Source organism: Aphelocoma coerulescens, chromosome 24, assembly GCF_041296385.1.
Source record: "Aphelocoma coerulescens isolate FSJ_1873_10779 chromosome 24, UR_Acoe_1.0, whole genome shotgun sequence".
NCBI lineage: Eukaryota > Metazoa > Chordata > Aves > Passeriformes > Corvidae > Aphelocoma > Aphelocoma coerulescens.
This window is the reverse complement of record NC_091037.1, coordinates 5,316,117-5,337,459: the sequence shown is the minus strand read 5'-3', so window position 1 is coordinate 5,337,459 and position 21,343 is coordinate 5,316,117. Positions and strand designations below refer to the sequence as shown.

The 21,343-nt window shown below is 55.8% G+C and overlaps 2 protein-coding genes across 4 annotated transcripts; one reads left to right on the top strand and one right to left on the bottom strand.

The window, feature by feature from the left end:
- Positions 1–432: 432 nt before the first annotated feature.
- Positions 433–10,033, top strand: SLC37A2 (solute carrier family 37 member 2). Of its 3 annotated transcripts, XM_068994803.1 has the most exons (20): positions 433–525; positions 2,489–2,570; positions 2,680–2,767; positions 3,154–3,232; positions 3,424–3,559; positions 3,966–4,042; positions 4,136–4,302; positions 4,679–4,716; positions 4,941–5,120; positions 5,252–5,342; positions 5,420–5,482; positions 5,968–6,053; positions 6,853–6,901; positions 7,197–7,270; positions 7,766–7,844; positions 7,922–8,019; positions 8,343–8,407; positions 8,684–8,732; positions 9,294–9,326; positions 9,772–10,033. In XM_068994803.1, exons 1-18 carry the CDS (start codon positions 467–469, stop codon positions 8,724–8,726), a joined length of 1,554 nt encoding a protein of 517 aa, XP_068850904.1. In that variant the 5' UTR covers positions 433–466; the 3' UTR covers positions 8,727–8,732; positions 9,294–9,326; positions 9,772–10,033. The 3 variants fall into 3 exon arrangements, with proteins under 3 accessions (XP_068850904.1, XP_068850905.1, XP_068850903.1); XM_068994804.1 differs by lacking the exon at positions 9,294–9,326; XM_068994802.1 differs by lacking the exons at positions 8,684–8,732; positions 9,294–9,326; positions 9,772–10,033 and having other exon boundaries at positions 8,343–8,677.
- A 5,322-nt stretch (positions 10,034–15,355) lies between these two features.
- TMEM218 (transmembrane protein 218) lies at positions 15,356–18,731 on the bottom strand. The gene is made up of 3 exons (XM_068994697.1): positions 18,618–18,731; positions 17,573–17,675; positions 15,356–15,875 (listed from the first exon to the last, which is right to left on the bottom strand). Exons 1-3 carry the CDS (start codon positions 18,719–18,721, stop codon positions 15,741–15,743), a joined length of 342 nt encoding a protein of 113 aa, XP_068850798.1. The 5' UTR covers positions 18,722–18,731; the 3' UTR covers positions 15,356–15,740.
- Positions 18,732–21,343: the final 2,612 nt, after the last annotated feature.

Below are 21,343 nucleotides of genomic sequence, written 5' to 3'. Positions count from 1 at the left end.
CGATCTGCCCCTAGTAGGATCAACGGGATACTTTAAAAGGGGCGGGGGGTGAGAGGAGATCTCCCCAAATCCTTGACAATGACCCCAAAGCATGTCTGGGGTAGCTCAGTGGAGGCTGTTCGAGGGTTCCTGGGAATGGGAGTGGTAAAGTTAAATCCATTTTTTTCTGCTGGAAAAAGCAGCATCTGGGGAAGCTCAAAGAGCCCCGGGGGAGATACGAACCGGGCTGCTCGGTCCCTTCGGGGCTTTGCCGCCTCCCGCTGCCCAGCGCGGCCGTTCTCTCGTTCCAGCCGGATTTGGAGGGGGTTTTTGTTTTAGGGGGAGCGAGGACAGCCTGGTTCACCCGTCGCTGCCGGGGCTGTGCCCGGGCAGGGCCGGGGCGGGACCGGGGCCGGCGGGGCGGGAGCGGCGGCCCCGGGGGCGGTGAAAAGGAGCCGGGGGGTGCCCGAGTGCCGCCGCCGCCGCCATGAGGGCAGCGCTCGCCCCCGGGGTCCGCCTGCTCCGCGCCCTCCCCCGGGACAGCCGGTGAGCGGGATCGGGGAGCGGGATGGGGGGGACGGCAGCGGGATCGGGACCGGCTCTGAACAGAGGGATCGGGACTGGTCCTGGACGTAGGGACCGGCACGGGAATCGGGACCGGCTCGGGATAAAGGGACCGGCGCCAGGATCGGGACTGTCACCGGGATCGGGACTGTCACCGGGATCGAGACTGGCACCGGGATAGGGACTGACATCGGGCAGAGAGGGTATGGGCACCGGGATAGGGGCAGTCTCTGGAACGGGGCTCACTCTTCCGTGGACCAGTACTGGAATAGAGACTGGCCCTGGACACAGGAGCCGACACCAGGATGGGGACCAGAACCGGTGCAGCGATCAGCCCTGGGTTAGGGAGGAGGGGGTGTCATTCCACTGGGGACTGGCAACCACTGGAAGTAGAACTGGAATAGAGACTGGCCCTGGGCATAGGGACTGGCACTGGGATGGAGACTGACCCTGGACCAACGGACTGGCACTGGCACGGGGGCCAGCACTGGGACCAACGCCAGACTGGAGACCACTTGTCTGGGGACTGACACTGGGACAGGAACCAGACTTGGATTGGCAGGTCACTTCTTGTGGGGACCGGCACCAGGAGGGGGACAAGACCTGGGGTGGGGACCTGCACAGGATTGGGGGTCACTCACCCAGGGCCCAGCATCGCCCTCAGTCACTGGACCCACTGTGAGACGGGGTCAGCCCACAACGATTGCAGCTCAGGGCTTTGAACTCGGCCCAGGAGTGGGGGGGAACCCCGAGATGGGCAGCAGCACCCGCCAGCCTCCAGATGTCTCAGGCCCTCAGGCTCAAAATTCAGTGTGATGTGGCCAACACAGAGACCTTGCCGGCTGCCTTCTCTTTTCACGAGGTGATGGGCCCGCTGCCCATTTAATTTCAATTAATATTTGGATTTTTTGGAACCCCATTGCCAAGCACTCCCCCTGGTTTTCCATCAGCTGGAATTTTCTCTGCCAGAACGCATAGGGTAAAAAGAAAAAAACCAACACCCAAGTGTCTGGCCCAGGCGGGCACTGCATGACAAGTTTATCTTCCCCTTCCCTACCGTGGCCTCTCTGCTCCTGTTGGATCAGCCCTGCAGTCACTAGCAGTGATTTTGGGTGGTTTATTCATTTTTTGGGGTGGGAAGCAGCAGTTTCTCAGCCACAGTGCAGCCTTGGAGCCGGCACCCCGGCACAGGGGGTTGCCCGGGATTTGTATGGTGCCTGTCATTGCTGCAGCTCCAGGGAGAAGTGAAACTACAGAGAGGAGCAGGATGGGCCAAAACCACCAAAAAAAAGATTGTTGTTTTTTTCTAAACTTGGAGCAACCCCGTGACATGTCTGTGTGCTGCAGCTGCCCCTGATCACTTGCATCCTCAGTGCTGCCATAAAACCCTTCCTGAAGGCAGGAGAGCTCCTTCAGAGATGCCCATCTTGCTCCAGAAAGCGCTAGATCCTACTTGGGATTCTCCAGGCTTTATCTGTCAGCTTTGATGGGAGCAGCATCCCCATTTCCCGAGCCTAGACTCCCCCATTTCCCTGCGTTTAATCCAAGCAAAGAGGAAGAAATGGCTATTTGGTGGAGGAAGGGGACCTGGTGTTGCCTAGGGCATCCCGCCTCCTGCCTTTTTTTTTCCAGCTTATCTTTGATTAACCCCGGGAGTGATGATGAATCAGCGCAGTTTCCACTCGTGACACCAGGAAGGCACTTGCTCACCCTGTGTTTCGGTGGGATGTAACTGCTTGAGGAGCTGGAAACTCTGCTTGATGATGCTCCTCACAAAACTCAGCTGATCTTTTTAAGCCGTGTCCTGGGCTTTGGGGGGGCTGTTCACTTCCTGACCTGCTCAGCTGAGCTGGTTCGGGTCACCAATCCAGTAGAAGAGTCCCATTGGGTGCTAAGGCCACCCATCCCTGTCCCACAAACCCTGACTGCTTCCTTCCTCCCACAGCTATCGGGGGCTGACTCTGGTACTGACCTTCCTCTCCTACACTAGCTACCACCTCTCCCGAAAACCCATCAGCATCGTCAAGGTGAGCTCCAGCCTCACCACAGCTGTGGGGACAGGGAACCTGGAGAGGGCACATGGGGAGGGGGGTGCTGACAGCACCTCGATTTCACCCCCCCTCTCTCTCTCTGCAGAGCCAGCTGCACCCCAACTGCTCAGCCTTGGATCTGAACCCCCACAATGACTCCAACAGCAGCACATGGTGCTGCTGGGCCCCCTTTGGTAAGGCTGAGCCCCCCCAAGCACCCCAAAACTCACGCTCGTGGCAGCTGAGCTGGGCACCCCCATTGCCTAAAACCAGGCCGTGGCCGGGGTTTGGCAGGGGACCAGCTGCTCGTTAGGCACCCGGAGGTGATTAAGTGGTGAGTGTCTGTCCTGTGCCCCTGGGCCGAAGGGCAGCATCGAGTGGTGAAATCCAGGACAGGACCAGGTGCCAATGCTGATGGCACCTGGCCATGCTCCCAGAACCCCCCATGGAGATGAGGCTTTTGGGAATGGGGGACAAGACCAAGCCAGCAGCCATGGGGAGGGGACACAAGGTGGGTGCCAGGCTGAGGTGGCCCTAATAAAACATCTCAATAATAGTAAGCCCCCATCTTGTTTTCCAGATGGGGACAACTACAAGGAGCTTTTTGGGGCGCTGGATAATGCCTTCCTGGTGGCCTACGCCATCGGGATGTTTATCAGGTACCCAGGGCCTTCCTCCACGCACCAGTTTGCACCAGTCTGCCGGAAACTGGTTTCCACTGGGATGGGGTCATGCTAATGGGAAAGCAGCCAGGGATCCGCTCAGGATTCGGGTACTGGCTCAGTGTGATAATGCCCATTAGTGGCATCATCTGTGACAGCTTCTGTTGTGCTCTTCCCTCTCTCTGCAGCGGCATTTTTGGGGAGCGCCTCCCTCTGCGCTATTACCTGTCGGGGGGAATGGTGCTGAGCGGGCTCTTCACTGCACTTTTCGGCCTCGGCTACTTCTGGGACATCCATGTCCTCTGGTACTTCATCGTTGTGCAGGTGTGTTGTGCTGGAGGATGTCCAGGCTTTATCACTATCATATCCCAGTTTTTCAGTGGCCTTCAGGGATTAGGGTGGCCCTGTTTCTGAGCAGGGGATCACTGAGCATTTCCATTCCCCGCAAAACCTGGCTGTGCGTGGTGTGGGCGTCGAAACCGCCGGGTGTGCCCATCTCCGAGCAGTGCGGGCAGCTGGTTTGGCAACACCAGCCACTCCCAGTTTAGCCATGGGAATGATGCAAATGGCTCCAGGACTGCCCCAGCAGGGAAAAAAACAAACAAACCCAGTGTTTTCTTAACAGCTTTGGAATAGGGGTGGCTATTTTCGAGCCCAGTTGCCCAAAACAGTGCAGGGCTCCGTGGCTGTAGTTGGTGCTTGCTGGGTGATGCTCCCCATCTCTTGCCAGGTCTGCAATGGGCTGGTGCAGACGACTGGCTGGCCTGCGGTCGTGGCATGCGTTGGAAACTGGTTTGGGAAAGGAAAGTGAGTTCTTCTCCATGTGTCCCATGCCAGTCCTGGTCCCTGTTGACCCTGGCAGCCCCCCCAGTGACACTGACCCGGCTGTGTCCCCACCAGGAGAGGTTTGATCATGGGCATCTGGAACTCGCACACCTCTGTCGGCAACATCTTAGGGTCGCTCATCGCCGGCGCCTGGGTTTCCTCTGCCTGGGGCCTGTCCTTCGTTGTGCCCGGCATCATCATCACCACCGTGGGCATCATCTGCTTCTTCTTCCTCGTGGAGTGTGAGTGCTGTGATCTGAGGCACAGCAGACAACCAGTGTAATATATACAATTTTCCACCTTGTCCATCTCGAAGCATTTTTGGCAACCCCAAATACTTATTTTCAACCTGTGGCTAGCAGGGATGTGGATCTGACCACCACGGGGACGCTCAGCATCCTTTGGGGTCATCCAGGCAGGCTCATCCCCTGTACCAGTCAATCCTGAGCCTGTCTTTCTAGGAAATATCTGGGAAGTCCTTTGGGTTTTTACTGGGGAAGAAAGCACCCAGAGACGCAGCCTACACCTGGAGGTTCCCAGCCCCTGCGAGATGCTGGAGGGAGAGCAGGTGGAGTGGGGCTGGTCCAGGCTCTCACAGGGTATTCCTTCTCCCTGCAGATCCTGAAGATGTTGACTGCAGTCCACCTCTGCATCACGTGAGTCACACGGATTCCCAACAGGCTTGTCCTGGGCTGGGTGTCACTCAGGGTGCAACTGGGTCATCAGGCTGTAATGGCAGGAATTGGAGCAATGTTCAGTTGTCACAGGGGATGGCTGTTGCTCTTCCACTGTGAGCATCCTCTGGGTCATGCCCCAGATCCAATGTTTCAGCCTCCTCCAGCTGTGACAGCCACTTCTCCTGCTTTTGGCTTTCTTTTAGATGGCCCCTGATGAGGATCCTGGAGGAGTGACCATCAGTGAGAAGGATCCTGAAGCAGTCACCTCCAACGAGGGCCCGCTCAGCCTCTCAGGCCAGAGCAGTGCAGACCACTCCCACAGCCCCAAGGAGCCAGCTGAGGAGCCCGAAGCCATCAGCTTCCTTGGGGCACTTCGGATACCTGTGAGTGCTGCAAAGCCAGAGCAGCTCAGATGATCAAAAGAGTGTCCACAGGGCAGAAAATGGGCAAAACCCACCATCTGGAGGAGGCTGGGAGAAGGAGGCTCCTCTGATGTCTCCTCCTCTCCTCCCAGGGTGTGGTGGAGTTCTCCCTGTGCCTGCTCTTTGCCAAACTGGTGAGCTACACCTTCCTCTACTGGCTGCCCCTCTACATTGTCAACGTTGGTGAGTTTTAGGGACAGCGAGGCGGGAGCGAGCCTTGCGAAGGAAGCATCTCCTCACTCTTCTCTTCTCCCTCGTAGCTCATTTCGGTGCCAAGGAAGCCGGGGACCTGTCGACCCTCTTTGATGTTGGGGGTATTTTAGGTTCGTCAACACACCCAGGTGGAGGGGGTGGATCAGGGATGATTTAGGGACAATCCTGGCCTTGACCAGCCTTGGCTGGTCCCCCCCCTACAGGCAACACCATCTCTTTCCCCAGAGAGGTTTATTCAGTGTTCACAGCACTCAGCAGGCAGCAAACACCCCTCAATTTTATTTTGGCATCCATTTGTTTTGATGACCATCACAGCCTCTTTCCTCAGGTCTCGCTTGCTCAGGCACTTCTTTCCCTACACTTTGCAAGCATGGAAGAGACCAGAGCTGCATGGAAGTGCTGAGAAACCATCTGTAGGGAGGAAGTGGAAGGGATAAATCAAAGCTCTTCACTCTGATATTATTGTGTTTAACCTTGGGGACGTACTGGTCAGAAGATGGGGGATGAAAGAGCATCACGCTGGATTTGGGGCCAAAGCAGGGCAAAGCTCTGCCTTTGGGGTGGTGTGACTGACACCTGTGACTCTTTCTTGTAGGGGGGGTCTTTGCTGGCCTCATCTCTGACTACACTGGCGGCAGGGCCACCACGTGCTGCGTGATGCTGGTGGTCGCCGCTCCCATGGTGAGCTGTCACGCGGGCCCCAAACCTGTCACGAGGGGTTGCCATCCTCCGGCTCCTTTGAGTCACAGCTGCCTTCCTCTTCCCGGGATAAGCTGGTCACGCGCTCGGCTGAGATGAGAGCTGGGATTGATTCACGCGCCCAGATGTTCCTGGGAGGGATGTCCATCTCTAGGGGCTGGGAGGGGATTACAGAGACCGTGACAACTAAAAAAACCCTGTAGGTTTTTTTTTTCCCATCCTGCCATAACTCTGCTCAAAGCCTTGGGGGTCCCACTGAGCCGGTCCAGCTTTTGTCTCTTTGATTTTCATCCCAAAAGCCCCCATGCCAATGGCCTCATGCTCTGCTGGAGCTTGGCCTGGATGTCCTTCCCAAGCACCTGCACAGAGCTCATTTGGCTTTGCTTCCACAACGGGGCTAATTAGCTGTAATCCAATCCTGGCTGGCTCGGGGATGGGAGCCTTGCTGGAGCACGCTGGGAAGCAGAGGGGCTGGGTCACATCCACAGCCCCGATAGCACCATGGGGGCAAATTAGTGTCTGACTGCAGCCGTGGGAGGCAGTGGAGCCTCGGTGGCCGTAAATCGTGGCAGCACCTCTGTTTGCCAGCTGCCAGGTATTTCATCGGTGGGATGCAGATGTCAGGGGTGCACTCAGCCCCCCAGCCCAGCTGGCGCTTGACACCAGCAGTAATTCAGGTCCCCACATTCTCCATCCCATCCCCAGGGTACTGCTGCAAGGAAAAGGCTTGGTAAAACAGCTGGAATAGCCACAACTGCTTCTCCTTGTGTCTCTTTTCCAGCTGTTCCTGTATAACCACGTCGGTCAGAACGGCATTGGCACATCAATAGGTAAGGAGCTCCGTGGTGCAGCCTGCTCCTGTCACTGAAGTGGTGATGGAAGATACTGTGGATTCACCTGCCTTTATTCCTCCTCCTGAGCCAGGCTCTTAGGCTGAATTTTGGGGAGGGTGGTATTGGATGAGTGTTCACTGCCTGCTGGGTGGGATCTCCATGGGAAAATGAAGATGCACAGGAGATGGATGAGTGGGACAGCGATGTCCACACACGGGCTGGGGATGATGGATCCAATGTCCTGCTGCTCCCTGCACCTAAAGATTTAATCTCTTCCCGGGTACCTCTGCAGCGATGCTGATCATCTGTGGTGCTCTGGTTAATGGGCCCTACGCACTCATCACAACAGCGGTGTCAGCAGATTTGGTAAGAGGCGCACCTCAGACCCCGCCACGCTGCCCTTGCACACCCAGAGGCTGTTCCTTCTTTCCCAGAGGGATGTTTTGCTGGGATTTTTGCATTTTACCTTTGTTTTCCAATGCCTCTGAAGCCCAGTGGAGAAGGGCAGAGCTGTCACACCTGGTGCTGTGCTCTGTGCCCTCCCTTAAACACGGGGGTTTTTCTTGTTGCTTTTTCACCTTGGCCACACGACTGTGTTTCAGCTTTGCTGCATCTCCCTCTGAGCACAAGCAGAGTGGAAATATTTGGTGACAAATCCCCTGGGAATTTCTGCCTGCTGTTGGTGATCCGGGTTTTGCCATGGTTTGGCTGCAGGCAGCATTTGAATTTGGTCTTCCTGTCTGTGGCTGGGTCTGACACATGGAAAGTGCTGCCTGGGACATCGGCCTCACTCTGGGACTTGCCAGCTGTGCATCCCAAAGCTGCTTTTGCTCCTTATGTTTTATTCCTCTATCCCTACAGGGAACCCATGAATCTCTCAAAGGAAATGCCAAAGCCCTTTCGACTGTCACGGCCATCATCGACGGCACGGGATCTGTTGGTGTGTATGGCCAGGGGATGCTGGTTCCCCTCTCAAGGAGGGGAACACGGGCTAATGTGGCTCATGTGCCCTCGCAGGTGCTGCACTGGGGCCGCTGCTCGCCGGGCTCATCTCTCCCACGGGCTGGAATAATGTCTTTTACATGTTGATAGCAGCTGACGTCCTGGCTTGTCTGGTAGGTCTCTCCTCAGTAGGACTCCTTTCTCTACCCTGGGGTTTCACACACTCCCTTTTAGCTGCCTGCTCACTTGTGGAGGGTACAGATGGTTCTCAGAAGACATCCAGGCACGGGGCAAACTGCAAAGGCCTGTATCGACTCCAAACCTCTGCCTTCACTTGGCTTTTCCCAACAACCTCCTCCTCGCACAGATTTAGTTCATAGGCTCTTTGCTAGGAAGAGCTGTTGAGTTGATCTCCTGGTGATGGAAATACTCATGCCAAGGCTGGAGGCTGCAGTGCCACCAGCCTTGCAGTAATCCTCCACCCTTCCTCTTGCAGCTCCTTGCTCGTGTGGTGGTCAAAGAGGCCCGTGGCTGGTGTGGCTACATGGCGAGGCAGAGAGGGTACGTAGTTACCAACCTGGGGCAGCCTCTGGTCCCACGATGCCAAAACACGGTGTCATTGCCACTCCAGAAAGATGTTTGTTATCCCTTGCTGTTGCTGCTGCATCTTCACGTGGGCATCGCCCCGGGCTTTGAGAGGCCGTCTGCCTGATGTCTCGCTCCTGTGGCCACAGAGACATTTCCACCCTGAGCCAAGGCAGCACCTGGGGGATTTTAGCCATCTGCACCTCAAAAAACACTTGGGGTGCTAAACACACCGTCCTTGTGTCTTTGTAGCTCTAGTGTGCAACTAACAGAGTCAGTGATGGATGGGAAGTAGCTCGGTGTAAGTATCTCCACTTGAGCCTTGAGGATTAAATGCAAACACAAGCCTGATTCGTTCTGATTCTGAGTTTCACTTTGCAGGCTCAGCCTAGAAATAGCCACTCCCCCAATCATTTAGGGCCGAGATCAAGATTTGGGAATCAAAGGATCGAATTGCAATGGCTGGGGAGGAGTCCGGGAGGGTGGTGGGGTGGGAGGAAGTGGGGAGAGGGGGATGTGGCTGGGCAGTGCATCCTTGTCTCCGGCTGACTTAGGAGATGTTGGCCCAGATGCCCAATCGATTGGGATTGATTAATGCACTTGAAACGACTGAATTTAAAGGCTTTGCCCACCTGTGCTACTGAGCTTGATTACATGCAGCCAGGGCTCACTAATCAAATCTGCAGCCGAATCACTGCAGCGAGTGTATAAATAATCTCCAAATCAGCACTGGCCTGGCTCTGATTGCCACCCACCCTCCCATGTGACACCTAGAGGAAGGGGCCACAGCCGCTCCTGGCAGTGGGGCTGCCATACCCTGACCCCCTGCGAACATTTCGTCCCTTATGTCTTGTGTCTGCAGGTGAAAGACCAATAGTCTGGGCCTCGTGCTGCGGTAAGTGCGGCCCAAATCTCCTTCTCCGGCTGCCGGTGGAGGGCTGTCGGGCTCCGCTCTCTTGTGCCGGGGCTGGTTAGGATGAGGACTGTCCTGGAGGGGTTGATAGCATCTGTGTTTGCACCAAATTCCAGCTGGTTTCTGCTGGGGGAAGCAGCTGGCTCGGTTTGTGGAACTACTGCAGTGTCTTTAGGGCTTTGGGGAGCGTCTCTGGAGCAGCTTGCAGAGAAGAGGCACAAACGCCGTAGGATTTTTAGCCATATTTCAGCTTTGGCCAGAGACAAAACAGTGGCTGGATCTCCTCCTTGTGCCTGCTTCTCCTCCTTGTGGTGCAGATGGGGCAGAGCTGTTTTCCCTTCCCGTCTCTGGCAGCACCGCCGTGTCCACCATCGATCCCAGCGCTGCCCTCCGCGCTCAGCCGCTCGCTTCTCTCCTCTCCCCGCAGGTTTAAGGAGTTTTGACGTGCCCCCTGCGAGCCGCCCCAAGCCCAGAGGGAGGAGAGAGGCTGGGGCACACCGGGAGCGCGTCTGGGCAAAGCTGCAGCCCAGCCTCGGGCACGGCCCCGGGGGCTCACTGCCACCATAGGTTTGCTTCCAACGGAGGCAGGGGCGAGGAGCAGTCAAAGGGCCCTGGCCAAACGGTTTTCTGGGTCAATTCTTCACCATCGGCCATTTTATTAATAAAAACGTGCAAAACCTGTGTGGCCACTCTGTGCCATGTCCTGACTGGGCTCAGCCCCCCTCGCAGTGATCACACACCCCTCTTCTTGCTTTTCTCCATGTGCAGTCTCTTGTTTGTGAGCCTGCCCCATCCAGATGCTTGGTATTCCAGGGTCTGGATCAGGAGGATGATGCCAAATCACTTCAGGCACTGCCTCACCAACAAAGTGCTGCTTATTCTACACAGAGAGCATCCCTGGGCTGAGCTCAAATTAAGCTGGGTTTATTCCTTGACTCATCCCACTGCAAAAAACACCGAACCCAGCGTTTTTCCTGATTATTAACATTCCAAAATCACACCATTTAGCTCCAGGAGAGGAACGTGCATCAACCCCCCCACCACGGTGACCTGTCCGCACACTGTGGCTGCTCTCGGTCCGGTGCAGGCAGCCGATGATCTTCGTTAGACACTTCCTAATTAGGAGGGGCCGCAGGAGGTGCCGCTGGCTGCCAGCCCTGCAGGCTCCCCGGGCAGGGATGGGCTCAGAGGCCCCCCCAGTGTCACTTGACTGAAGCCAGGGCCAGCTGTGCAGCCAGCTGTGTGCTCCGGGGGGGGGGGCCCTGACCCACAGAGCTTCGACCCCGATATTTTAGGCCCCAGCATTCTCCCAGTCACTCCCACTTCTCCCCAGTTGCTTTCAGCATGAGTCCAGTTGCTCACAGCCACTCCCAGTCAATCCCAGTATGATTCCAGTCACTCGCAGTGTGATCCCAGTCTCACACAGCATGGACCCAGCTGCTTCCACTGTGACCCCAGTATGACCCCAGTTGCCGCCAGCATGGTTCTAGTTATTCCCAGTTCCTCCCAGTATGGTCCCAGTTGCCCCTAGAATAGTCCCAGTCCCTCTTGACATGCTCCCAGTTACACCCAGTTGCCCCTAGCGTGGTCCCAGTATGGTTCCAGTCAGCCCCAGTATGGTTACAGACGCTCCCAGTATATCCCAGTTGCCCTCAGCATGCTTGTAGTCATTCCCAGGGACTCCCAGTTGCCCCAGTAATGTTCTAGATACCTCAGAATGACCCCAGTCTTTCCCAGTTACTCCCAGTTACCTCCAGGACGATCCCAGTTTCTGTCAGTTGCCCAAAGTGTGGTCCCAGTTGCTCCCAGTATGATCCCAGTTGCGGTCTCAGTCTCCTCAGCATGGTTCCAGTACCTTCCAGTTGATCCCAATTGCTCCCAATGTGTCCACATTTTCCTCCCAACATGGGCCCAGCAGCTCTCAGGGATGTGATTCCAGTCCCTCGCCATCCGGGGGTCGTGCCTGGGCAGGCTCCGGCTCTGTGCCCAGGGCGGAGCGGTGCCTGGTGCCAGGTGTATGCCTGGGATAAATTGGAGCTCCAATTGACTTCACCTCCTTGGATCTTGACCTGGGGAGAAAACATCTGGGCCTGATGTGATTTTATTAAGTGCTGATTTCATCAGCAAAAGGGAAAAGGGGGGGTGGGGGGGAAGGAGGAAACTCGCTAGCCGGTTGGATCAACTCCCTGTAAACCCCTGAAGGTGATGGAGTGGCACAGGGGAACAGGCAGCTTGGAGAGCGGCAGCTGCAGGTTTGAGGTGGCCAAAGAGTGATGGCCTTCAATCCTCTCTGCTCTGACCAGTGGTGCTCAATGGGCCTTGGAAACTCCCTGGTTGCTTGGGAAAAAAAGTAGGAAAAATGATGGAGCAGGCAGAGAAAAACACCATCCCCAACTGCCCTTTTTCCCAGGAAAATATCAATCCTGCTGGGCTAAACCCTGATGGAGCCAGAGGGAGAGGTGTCACGCCAAGGTCTGTCCTCAGCAGAGCCGCAGGGCTGAGCCTGCAGTGTCCCCAGGCCACTGGCTCGTGGCCCATGTGGCCTCTGAGGGCACAAGGACCTCGCTCCCAGCAGAGATCCGTGTGCTGGGCTGGGAATGGCTCTTCCAGTGCACGTGTGATGGAGTTTTCACATTGCTTAATGACCATTCTCTTGTGGGGGGCCTTGAAATACATGTTCAAGAAAAAATCCCAGAACTCCTGACACACATGGGGGCTTATTGCAACAGCAAGTTGGTTTGGGGTTTTTTTCCCCCGCTTTCTTCCTTTTTTTTTTTTTTTTTTTGCCTTTCCCCCCCTCCTGCTTCTTCTTTCAGCTGCTTACAATTTTTCCGGGACAAATTTAGGCCTGGGCCATGTCCCACTTATGTTTGGAAAGTCTGAACAGCCTCGGCTCTGCTGCCAGGAGCGAGGAGAAAGGGCACACAGCCCATGGCAGTTTTAAGCTGAAAATAAAAAGAGCCAAATGCCAAAGAAAACTCCAGATCTCACTGGGCTTTGGAATTGAGGGTTGAGCGGGAAGGCAGAGAGTGGATCCCCTGCATTTGCCTTAGCCAAAAAACTGTTTAAATGGAGCTGAGATCCTCTGGGAGGAATCTGGAAGGCAACTTGCCTTGTTCCTCTTCTGCTGGATAAGGGGCCGCTGCTTTTCCTCCACCACGAGCCCCTTGGGCACTGCATGGCAGTGAGGGGCTGTGCGAGCCCTCAGAGCAGGGACACGTGTCCACCTCCGTCCTGTGATGGGACAAATCCACCTGAAATGGGCTCTTTAGGTTTGATTTGGGCTCTTTAGGCTTGGTTTGGGCTCTTTAGGCTTGGGATTTTTTCCAGGTGACCCCACAGTCCCCCAGCACAGCAACACCATTCACCAGCAGGCAGATTGGGAAGAGGTTGCGCACACAGATTTTGGAGGAATGCCGCTGGTCTGCTGGGAAGGTGAAGAGGTGGCTGGGGCACGGTCTGTAATTACCTATGCAAGGAGCAGCTGGCAAAGGCTGAAGGGCTTTTTAATTAGCAGCCAAAGGCAAATCAGGATCCAACAGCTGGGAAGCTGAAGTCAGCAAAGTCAAGGTGGAAATCTGAGGGCAGTTTTTCCAGTGAGGGTAATTAAGTGCCAGCAGAGAGCAGCGTGAGACATGAGGAATTGCCGTCATCCAAGGACTTTAAATCAAGGAGAGGAGTTTCCCCTGCAGACACTCGTGCTCCCTCCACGTCTGCTTTGGCACTGCTCCCTGCCTGGCCTCAGGCAGGAGGGAGCAGCTGCCCTCGGGCTGGTGAGCCTGGGACTGGCTGGGCACCGGCATCCCGGTGTGGGAGCATCCCGGTGTAGGAGCATCCCTGCTCATTTCTGACCAGCCAGGCAGAGAATTTAGGGGGGAAAACGGGCTGGTTTTCCGCCTGACCTGAAAGCAGCCGGTCTGCCCTCATCCTGGCACACATGGGATTTTTAGTGCTGAGATTCAGCCCGATTTTTTGCCTGCATGGGGCTTGCACCTCGGGACACGGCAGATCTGGCTCTCGCATCCTGCAAGAGGAAGGCTGGATAAGTTCGGGCTGGAGCAGGGCTCCTTGACCCAAAGGAGATCCCAAAGAACATCCTCCGAGGTCCCAAAACCCTCACCAGCAACTGAGAGGTTGGGGTTTAAGACAAACCTGCCCTCCTGTGGCACATTAATTCCAAAATAAAGGATCAGGCTGCTAGACGGAGGCAGATGTGCCAGCAAGAGGTTATCTTCCAGGAGCTGGAGGTCTGAGATGGGGATGGAAGCAAAAAATCACCATTTGGGGCTGGTTGGGAAGCAGCTCCGGCTCATACCAATTCCTTGACGTGGTCTTTCCTTTTCCAAAAATAAACTGGAACCGTTTGGAAAGCCCCTGTGCGGGGAGGAGCAGAACTCCCCAGAATAAATAAATACAGAGAGCCCAGCTTGAGCTCATCCAGCTGGTTGTTCCCCACTGCCAAGGGTTGAGAAGGATGAGGATGGAGCTTGAAATATCTTGGTGGGGGTGAGAGCACATGAGGCCCTTTCCCCAGTTAATGGGATTTTTGGGAAAATGCTGAAATGGCCTCCTTGAGCAGGAGCTACCACGTCTCTCTTGCAGCATGGCTTTCTGCTCTCCCCAAAATAACTCCTGCACGATCAGCTTTTGATTTCATTTTAGTCACAAACAGTTTAAGGGGACAGAAAAAGCCCTTATTTGGGTTTAATTACAGTGCAAAATGGGGAGAAGTTTCACGTTTCTGCTTTTAGGGTTGGGTTTTTAGTGTCCCAGCTGCTTTTGCTGTGCTTTCCCTCCCATTCGTTGGACTGAAGCCCTGGTGAAACGCCGCCGTGGCCTCACTGAGGCTCCCCAAACCATCCCACAAAAGTGGGGATAACGACACGGCAGGCACAGAGCTGGAGCTGCCAGACAAACTCCGTGTTCATAAACATTATTAAGATGCTGAATTAAATATGAATTTTGTTTCAGGCGTAACATCAAAATCACCAAGAGACCCCAATGTGCTTGTGTTGCATAAACGCTCGGCGTGTTCCTTAACACAATTTTTCGGCTCCCTTGGACACAGGCATCAGGACAGGAAGGGATTGAGCAGTTTGGAAAGCAGAGATGCCTCTTCTCTGCTTTTTTTGGGACTGTGCTTGCATTTTTTAGCTGACTGAGTTAGTGCTCTGGGGTGCTGGGGCATTTTCTGCTGGGGAAGCATCACCTCCACGCCCACTGGCTCTGCCTTATCAATCTTTCATGTCCTGAAAAACTGTTTGGTGACTGACAGCTGTCAGGACAGGGCTGGGAAAATCCAGTTGGTTCTTTAATTTACTGGCTTCAGTTCAAAATGAAAAAAAAAATCCGTAAAATGAGTAAAATAATAAAAATCTAAGTTTCTGCCTCAAGTTTTTGGCTGTATTGACCCTGACCGCTGCTCTGTTTCAGCAGGGCTGTTCCCCTGGCTTCCCCCCAAAATAGGGACAAAAATGGGATTCAACCCCATAGCAAAACATAGAGAGTGTTTTCTCCCCCAGGAGGGAAAAGAGGGACAGGGAAGGCATTGGGGTTGACCAGCAGCTGCAGCAGGATCTGTGCTAGAATCGAGCAATGGTTTGAAGTTTCAGGGTGGCAGCAACTGTGAGCCTTTGGCAGCACCCAGGGTGACACCTCGGGGTCCTTCCCAGGCAGGGAACACTCAGGTATCAGCAAGGGGCTGTTCCATGGCTGGCAGGACTCGGCACAGGGGGGTGAGACACAGCTTTTCCCTCACTTGGGGAGGGCAGCTTTCCCTTTGCTGTTCCGGTATCATTTTGCACATTATTCACTCCCCACTCCAAAGCCCCCGAGTTCCAGTCCAAGGGACCATCCCAAACAATCCACAGCCACACACTGATGTTTATTTGGCTTGTTTTTTCCTCAACCCCCCACGTCTGCCCCAGAAAAAGGCAGTTCTCATGGGCACTGTCCCCACAGCATGGCCAAATGTGACATCCCTGTAGAATAAATAAAGCCTGAGTCAGGGATTTCTCCAAGAGTTTTATTAAACCACAGTGAAAAAGGAGCAGGAAGGAACCGTCTCTTGTGGGTAACAGTAACAAACCACGTGGGTTCAGTTCAGTGCACTGGATCAAGAGCAGCACCAAGTGCCTGCATCTCAGCTCTCTTGTAAACGAGAGCAGGATTCAGAGGTTCACACACCTTTGCAGGTGCAGAGCTTTGAACCCCCTGGGGAAGAACGGGCTCGTGCTCAGACCAAACTTTGCTTCTGTAGATGAAGCAAAGACTTCACTTGCTTTGCCGGCTCTTTCTGAGCTCAGAAAAACCATCGTGGTCACCTCCAGAACAGTCTCGTGGTCTCTGGTTTATTCCCACGAAATCAGGATTTCCTCTGTGCAGAGGTGGCTGTCTCTAGCTGCTGTGGAGCGGCTTGGCATACACAGGTTCCATGAGGTGGTAAATCAGGAGCAGGAACAGGCACCCAAAGAAAACCAGGCTCATCACAGCCAGGAGGATGAAGCGGCCAATGAAGAAGGTGTCCACAATCTGCAGGGAAGAGAAACACAAAGAACCCGGCACATCACAGCCCCCATCTGCTCCAGGAGCCTGGAGGGAGCACACCACGTCCTGGAAAAGAGAACCTCTGGGCTCCCCCAGGTTTCCCTCCTTGCTTTTCATCCCCGGCACGGGCACTCTCTGTGGGTGTGCGACAAACCAGCACAAGAATCCCTGCAAAAAGCTACTGGGAATGTTAACGTGGAGCAGCACTGCACTGAGCACAGGGAAGAGACAGGAGTCAAGGCCTGAAGCAGTTCTCCCCAGCCACAAACCTCCAGCCCTGATTGCCTTTTAGAAGGGAGATAGTGAGAAAAGGAAAAAAAAACAAAGCCAAAACAAAAAGCTGTGGTAGCTAGGCAAGACACAAAGAGCAGCCCACAGTGAGGAGGCTGCTTATGAAATCCCCCTCTCTGCTCCCAAGACCCCCAGAGCTCCGCTCAGCCCCGGCTCAGCTTTATCCATCGCATTAGCTCAGCCCTGGTGCTGCTGCAGAGAGTCTCTGGTGAGAGAAGCGCCGGCTCCTTCTGCACGTTTCACTTTTTAATTAGCCAATTAGCCGAGTTTTGGTGCAGAAAGCCCAGGTCATGTATTATTGATAGGCAGGGCAGGTCCAGTCCAATTGAAGATCCGTAAAAAAATAAGCTTTCCAATTCCATTTGCCTCCCAGGCAACAAACATGTGCTGGGCTGCCCTTCATCTCACTCCTAACCTTCACACAAGCGGGTCAGATGTGACACAGAGAGAAGAAAAGAACATTGTAAGTATCTTTTAGTAGGGATTTACACAGAACAAGAACCAGAAGAGCAGTAATTATCATGCATTAATAATAGAACAGAGGAAACGGCACCTGAAAGGCCACAAAACTTTGTGTATTCAAAGCCCAAAGAGCTCTGGGAGGGCTCAAGGTGGCAGCTCAGACAGCCTGATCCAAAACCTGGGGGAGATCCCTGTGCCTGACAATGCAGGTGGCTTCATGCTCGAGCATGGCAATAACCTACAAGAGAGCTAAAGAGCTGTTATTGGGCTTTAATCAGAAAACAGAGCTGGGGGAAAAGTGAAAGGCTGCAGAATTGGAAGGAAAACTCTAAGGAAAGGGAATGGCAGAGAGGGAGCAGAGGCTGCTGGAGCTGGGAGTGCAATCCCTGCCCAGAGCCCCCGGGGATGGGAGGAGGGCAGCCGAACCCCATGGGTCTGATGAACAGTGTGTAAATCAGCAATTTAGTTAGAGAAATTAATAGTTACCGGCTCCGCGAGCGACACGGCCTGTGCCAGCGGGAGAGGCGCCCGAGAACAGCCGCAGGAGAGCAAAAAGCCAGCACAGGGCAATCCCCCGGGCATCAGGGATGGTGCCGGGGCTATCTCTGAGGTGGAAGTCCATTCCCGGGGCCTCAGGGCATCCTTTCGGCCTATCCCTGGGGTAAAGAACCATTCCCAGGAGGGCTTCGCGATGGCCACTGGGGCCCATCCCTGGGTCAAAGACCCATCTGGGGCCATTCCCAAGGTAAAGGCCCATCCCCGGAGCCTCAGGGCAGCAGCTGGGGCCATGCACTGGTCTCCAGGGGCGACCCCTGAGTCCTCAGGGCACCCTGGGAGCCAATCCAGGCCCATCCCCGGGGCCTCGGGGGACACCCGGGGCACGGCTCCTCCCGCCCCGGGACCGCCCGGCCGCTCATGCCCGGGCTCACCTCCTCAGCGCCGGCCGGGGCCGGACTCTCGCCCTCCCGGGGGAAGAGCAGCAGCGCGGCCGTGAGCGCGGCGGCTCCGAGCAGCACCGGCACCGCGGCGGCCCTGCGGCGACAGCGGAGAGCGGCGGGGCGAGCTCAGCACCGGCGGGCCCGGCCCGTCCCTGCGGCTCACCGGGCCCGATCCCGGCCTATCCCTGCGGCTCACCGGGCCCGATCCCGGCCTGTCCCTGCGGCTCACCGGGCCCGATCCCGGCCTATCCCTGCGGCTCACCGAGCCCGATCCCGATCCCGCCCTGTCCCCGCACTCACCGGGCCCCATCCCGCCCTGTCCCCGCGTCCACCGATCCCGATCCCGCCCTGTCCCCGCACTCACCGGGCCCCATCCCGCCCTGTCCCCGCGTCCACCGGGCCCCATCCCGCCCTGTCCCCGCACTCACCGGGCCCCATCCCGCCCTGTCCCCGCGTCCACCGGGCCCGATCCCGCCCTGTCCCCGCACTCACCGGGCCCCATCCCGCCCTGTCCCCGCGTCCACCGGGCCCCATCCCGCCCTGTCCCCGCACTCACCGGGCCCCATCCCGCCCTGTCCCCGCGTCCACCGGGCCCCATCCCGCCCTGTCCCCGCACTCACCGGGCCCCATCCCGCCCTGTCCCCGCGTCCACCGGGCCCCATCCCGCCCTGTCCCCGCACTCACCGGGCCCCATCCCGCCCTGTCCCCGCGTCCACCGGGCCCCATCCCGCCCTGTCCCCGCACTCACCGGGCCCCATCCCGCCCTGTCCCCGCACTCACCGGGCCCCATCCCGCCCTGTCCCCGCGTCCACCGATCCCGATCCCGCCCTGTCCCCGCACTCACCGGGCCCCATCCCACCCTGTCCCCGCACTCACTGAGCCCGATCCCGCCCTGTCCCCGCACTCACCGGGCCCGATCCCGCCCTGTCCCCGCACTCACCGGGCCCGATCCCGCCCTGTCCCCGCGCTCACCGGGCCCCATCCCGCCCTGTCCCCGCGCTCACCGGGCCCCATCCCGTCCTGTCCCCGCACTCACCGGGCGCGGCCGGCGCGGGCCAGCGCCAGCACGAGCAGCAGCGCCATGGCCCAGAGCAGCAGCAGCGCCAGCACCCCCGGCCCCACGCCCAGCGCGCCCGCCATGCCGCACCGCGCCGCCGCTTCTGCCTAGCAACCGCGCCGCCCCGGCCAATCAGCGCTGCCCCCGGCGCGCCCCGCGCTGTCTATTGGCTGAGGGGCGGGGGCTGGGGGCGTGGCCGCCGCTTCCCCTGCCCCGCCTGGCTCTCGCTCGGGGCTTTCTATTGGCTGAGAGGCGAGGGGTGGGCGGGGCTTTGCGCGCGCCGCCGGAGGCGGGGGCGCGCCCGGGGGCTGGAGTGCCCCGTCCCGATCCCGGTCCCGATCCCGATCCCGGTCCCGATCCCGATCCCGGTCTCAGCCCCAGCCGGACTGAAACCCCGCCCTACTGAACCGGTCCCTATTGAACCCCGACTCTCCTGGCGTCTTGGAATCCCCAGGGTCCCGCTTCAGCCGCTCCCCGTCCCGCAGCTGTGGCCCCCGTCCCAGGGCTCGCAGCTGCTCCCGGTGGAACGGGAATTTCCCTCCCCTCCCTGCTCCCGGTGCACACGGATCGGTGCTTCATTACCTCGCGTTGGCCGGCGCCAGCCAGCTTCTGCCCACCCCGCTGAACCCCAAAACCCTAAAACTGAGTTGTCCACACCCTCAGATAAGGCCTAAATAAGGCCAAAATCTGACAGATTTCGTTAATACAGTAACGCTGACCCGGGGACTACAGCAGGGTTTTGGAACAGGCATGCTGGGGGTCTGGGGCAACCAAGCCAAGCTATCGAGCTTTGTCAATGCTATCAGCATCTTCTAATAATGAAGACAAGAGGAATTTCCATTCCAAATAAATATTTCAGCCTGTTTATAAATCCTGTCTCTTCACCATCACATCTTGCCCCTCAGACCCAGGCCGGTGTGGTTTGATGGGCGACTTTATCACAGAGTCCCAGAATTACACAATGGTTTGGGTTGGAAAGGTTGGAAAGACGATCTTGTTCCAACCCCAGGCACTCCGGGCTCAACTACCAGTAAACCTGAAAAAACTGAAACACTGATCTTTTCCCTCTCAACTGCTTGAAGTCTGCAATACTTTGGCTGCATAAAATGTCACCTGAGTGGTGTTTTCTGTCACTTCTTTCAAGGGGAGGAATAAACCAGCGGTTAATTATTCTGCGCAGCATCAACCTGCCTTTCCCTGTGATGAAATCAGAGTCGCCAGCATGACACCAAATGCTTCAGCAAGCAGAACACAAACTGTCTCCGACACCTGCCTTTGCTTGGCATCGAGTGGCAACTGGCTGCCAACATATTAAAAGCGTATGTTTGATAGCAAACTCCTTCCTGCTCTGCTTCGTGTCGTTAATCCCACCAGGCAGGGTTCTTTCCCCTCTGCAGTCCCTGCCTTGTTGATGTCCATCTCTGCCATTCTTTTCCCAGTCCTTGTCTTCTGTTATTCCCTGTGCTTCCTGCTCCTGCTGGCAGAAATTTAAAATTTGCTCCTGTTGTTTGGGAATCTCCCTTTGCTTTTCTCTATTTTCCCATTTCTTTGTATTTTTGGAACCTGGTAGTTTCTAAAACCCCAAATTTCATTTTTACCAATTGGGAAACCCACAGTTGAGGAACTGGAAGAAGATACCTGGGAAAACCAACCTCATTGGTGTGACATTTCCAAGCACAACCTTCACTAGAGATTTCTTCAACCCATCTGCAACAAAGCTCATCATCCTAAACACATCCCTCTTCTGCATCTCAGCCTCCTCCCAGCGTCACAAATGCCTTGCTGGGGATTTGCCTTACAGAGTGCTCCACCAGCCCATCAGCTGAATGCAAAGATCCGATTTTATTGCCAAAGAATCATTTATTGCTGGCCTAAAATAACTTTTTCCTTCCAGCTTTTACCTGCTGGGATTTGGTCCCATTTATTGCTTGTGTCAGAGTTGCGTTGCACCTGGAAAAAAGAAGTAATGGAAAGTGGGAGAAAGGCAATGCTGGGTATAAAAGGTGGATTAAAAACATGGGAGACCGGCAAATATTGAGGATTTTTGTGTTTTTTGCATGACTCTGGGAGAAGCTTCACATTTGTGGTGGTTTTTTTCCAGGATAACTGTTGATGTAGGAACATTTGCCGGTGTCACAGATTCAGGTTTCTCCAAGACTTTTGGTTTGCACCATGTGTCATTTGCATCCAAACCCTTGTGCTGGGGACAGGACACATCAAAGTGATGGCAGGTTATGTGGTTATGATTAATTCCAGCTCCAATGTGTTTGATATCCATAATATTGGTATCATAAAGCCTTTCCTGCAAAGGCTCTCAAGCAATAACCTGCTTTAAATAAGGAGAAGCAGAGTCATACAGATGCTGTTGGATGCTCATGGCCCAGAAAAGCCACTGCAAAGGATTTATTTGGACACAAGTAACTCAGTGCTCCCCAGTGGATGGGAGCTGCTCTCCTGCCAAGGAAAAGGAATGATTTGAAGGATGCTTCATCACTGCGGAGAGTTTTTCCCCAGGAAGAGATCAGGGAATTGTGGCATTTCTTGGCAAAAGCACGACAAAGATCCTGAGGCTGGCATTGGGTGAAATGGGCTTGGCAGAGAGATGCAATTAGTGCTGAGGCTAATTAAATGCTTGGCGCAGGAGGACAGAGAGGTCACCTTCCTTCAAGACAGGATCATATGGATCAAAGCTCTTTTGTAAGACG

Bases quoted from the DNA above. Each gene is read 5' to 3' on its own strand.
- SLC37A2 (XM_068994802.1), top strand. From the start codon at position 467: ATGAGGGCAGCGCTCGCCCCCGGGGTCCGCCTGCTCCGCGCCCTCCCC. The intron at 4,717-4,940 runs GTGAGTCACACG...GCTTTCTTTTAG, and splicing joins GCAGTCCACCTCTGCATCAC to ATGGCCCCTGATGAGGATCC. The intron at 5,121-5,251 runs GTGAGTGCTGCA...CTCTCCTCCCAG, and splicing joins TTGGGGCACTTCGGATACCT to GGTGTGGTGGAGTTCTCCCT.
- TMEM218 (XM_068994697.1), bottom strand. From the start codon at position 18,721: ATGGCGGGCGCGCTGGGCGTGGGGCCGGGGGTGCTGGCGCTGCTGCTG. The intron at 17,676-18,617 runs GTGAGTGCGGGG...CTGTCGCCGCAG, and splicing joins GCCCGCGCCGGCCGCGCCCG to GGCCGCCGCGGTGCCGGTGC. The intron at 15,876-17,572 runs GTGAGCCCGGGC...TCTTCCCTGCAG, and splicing joins CCCCGGCCGGCGCTGAGGAG to ATTGTGGACACCTTCTTCAT.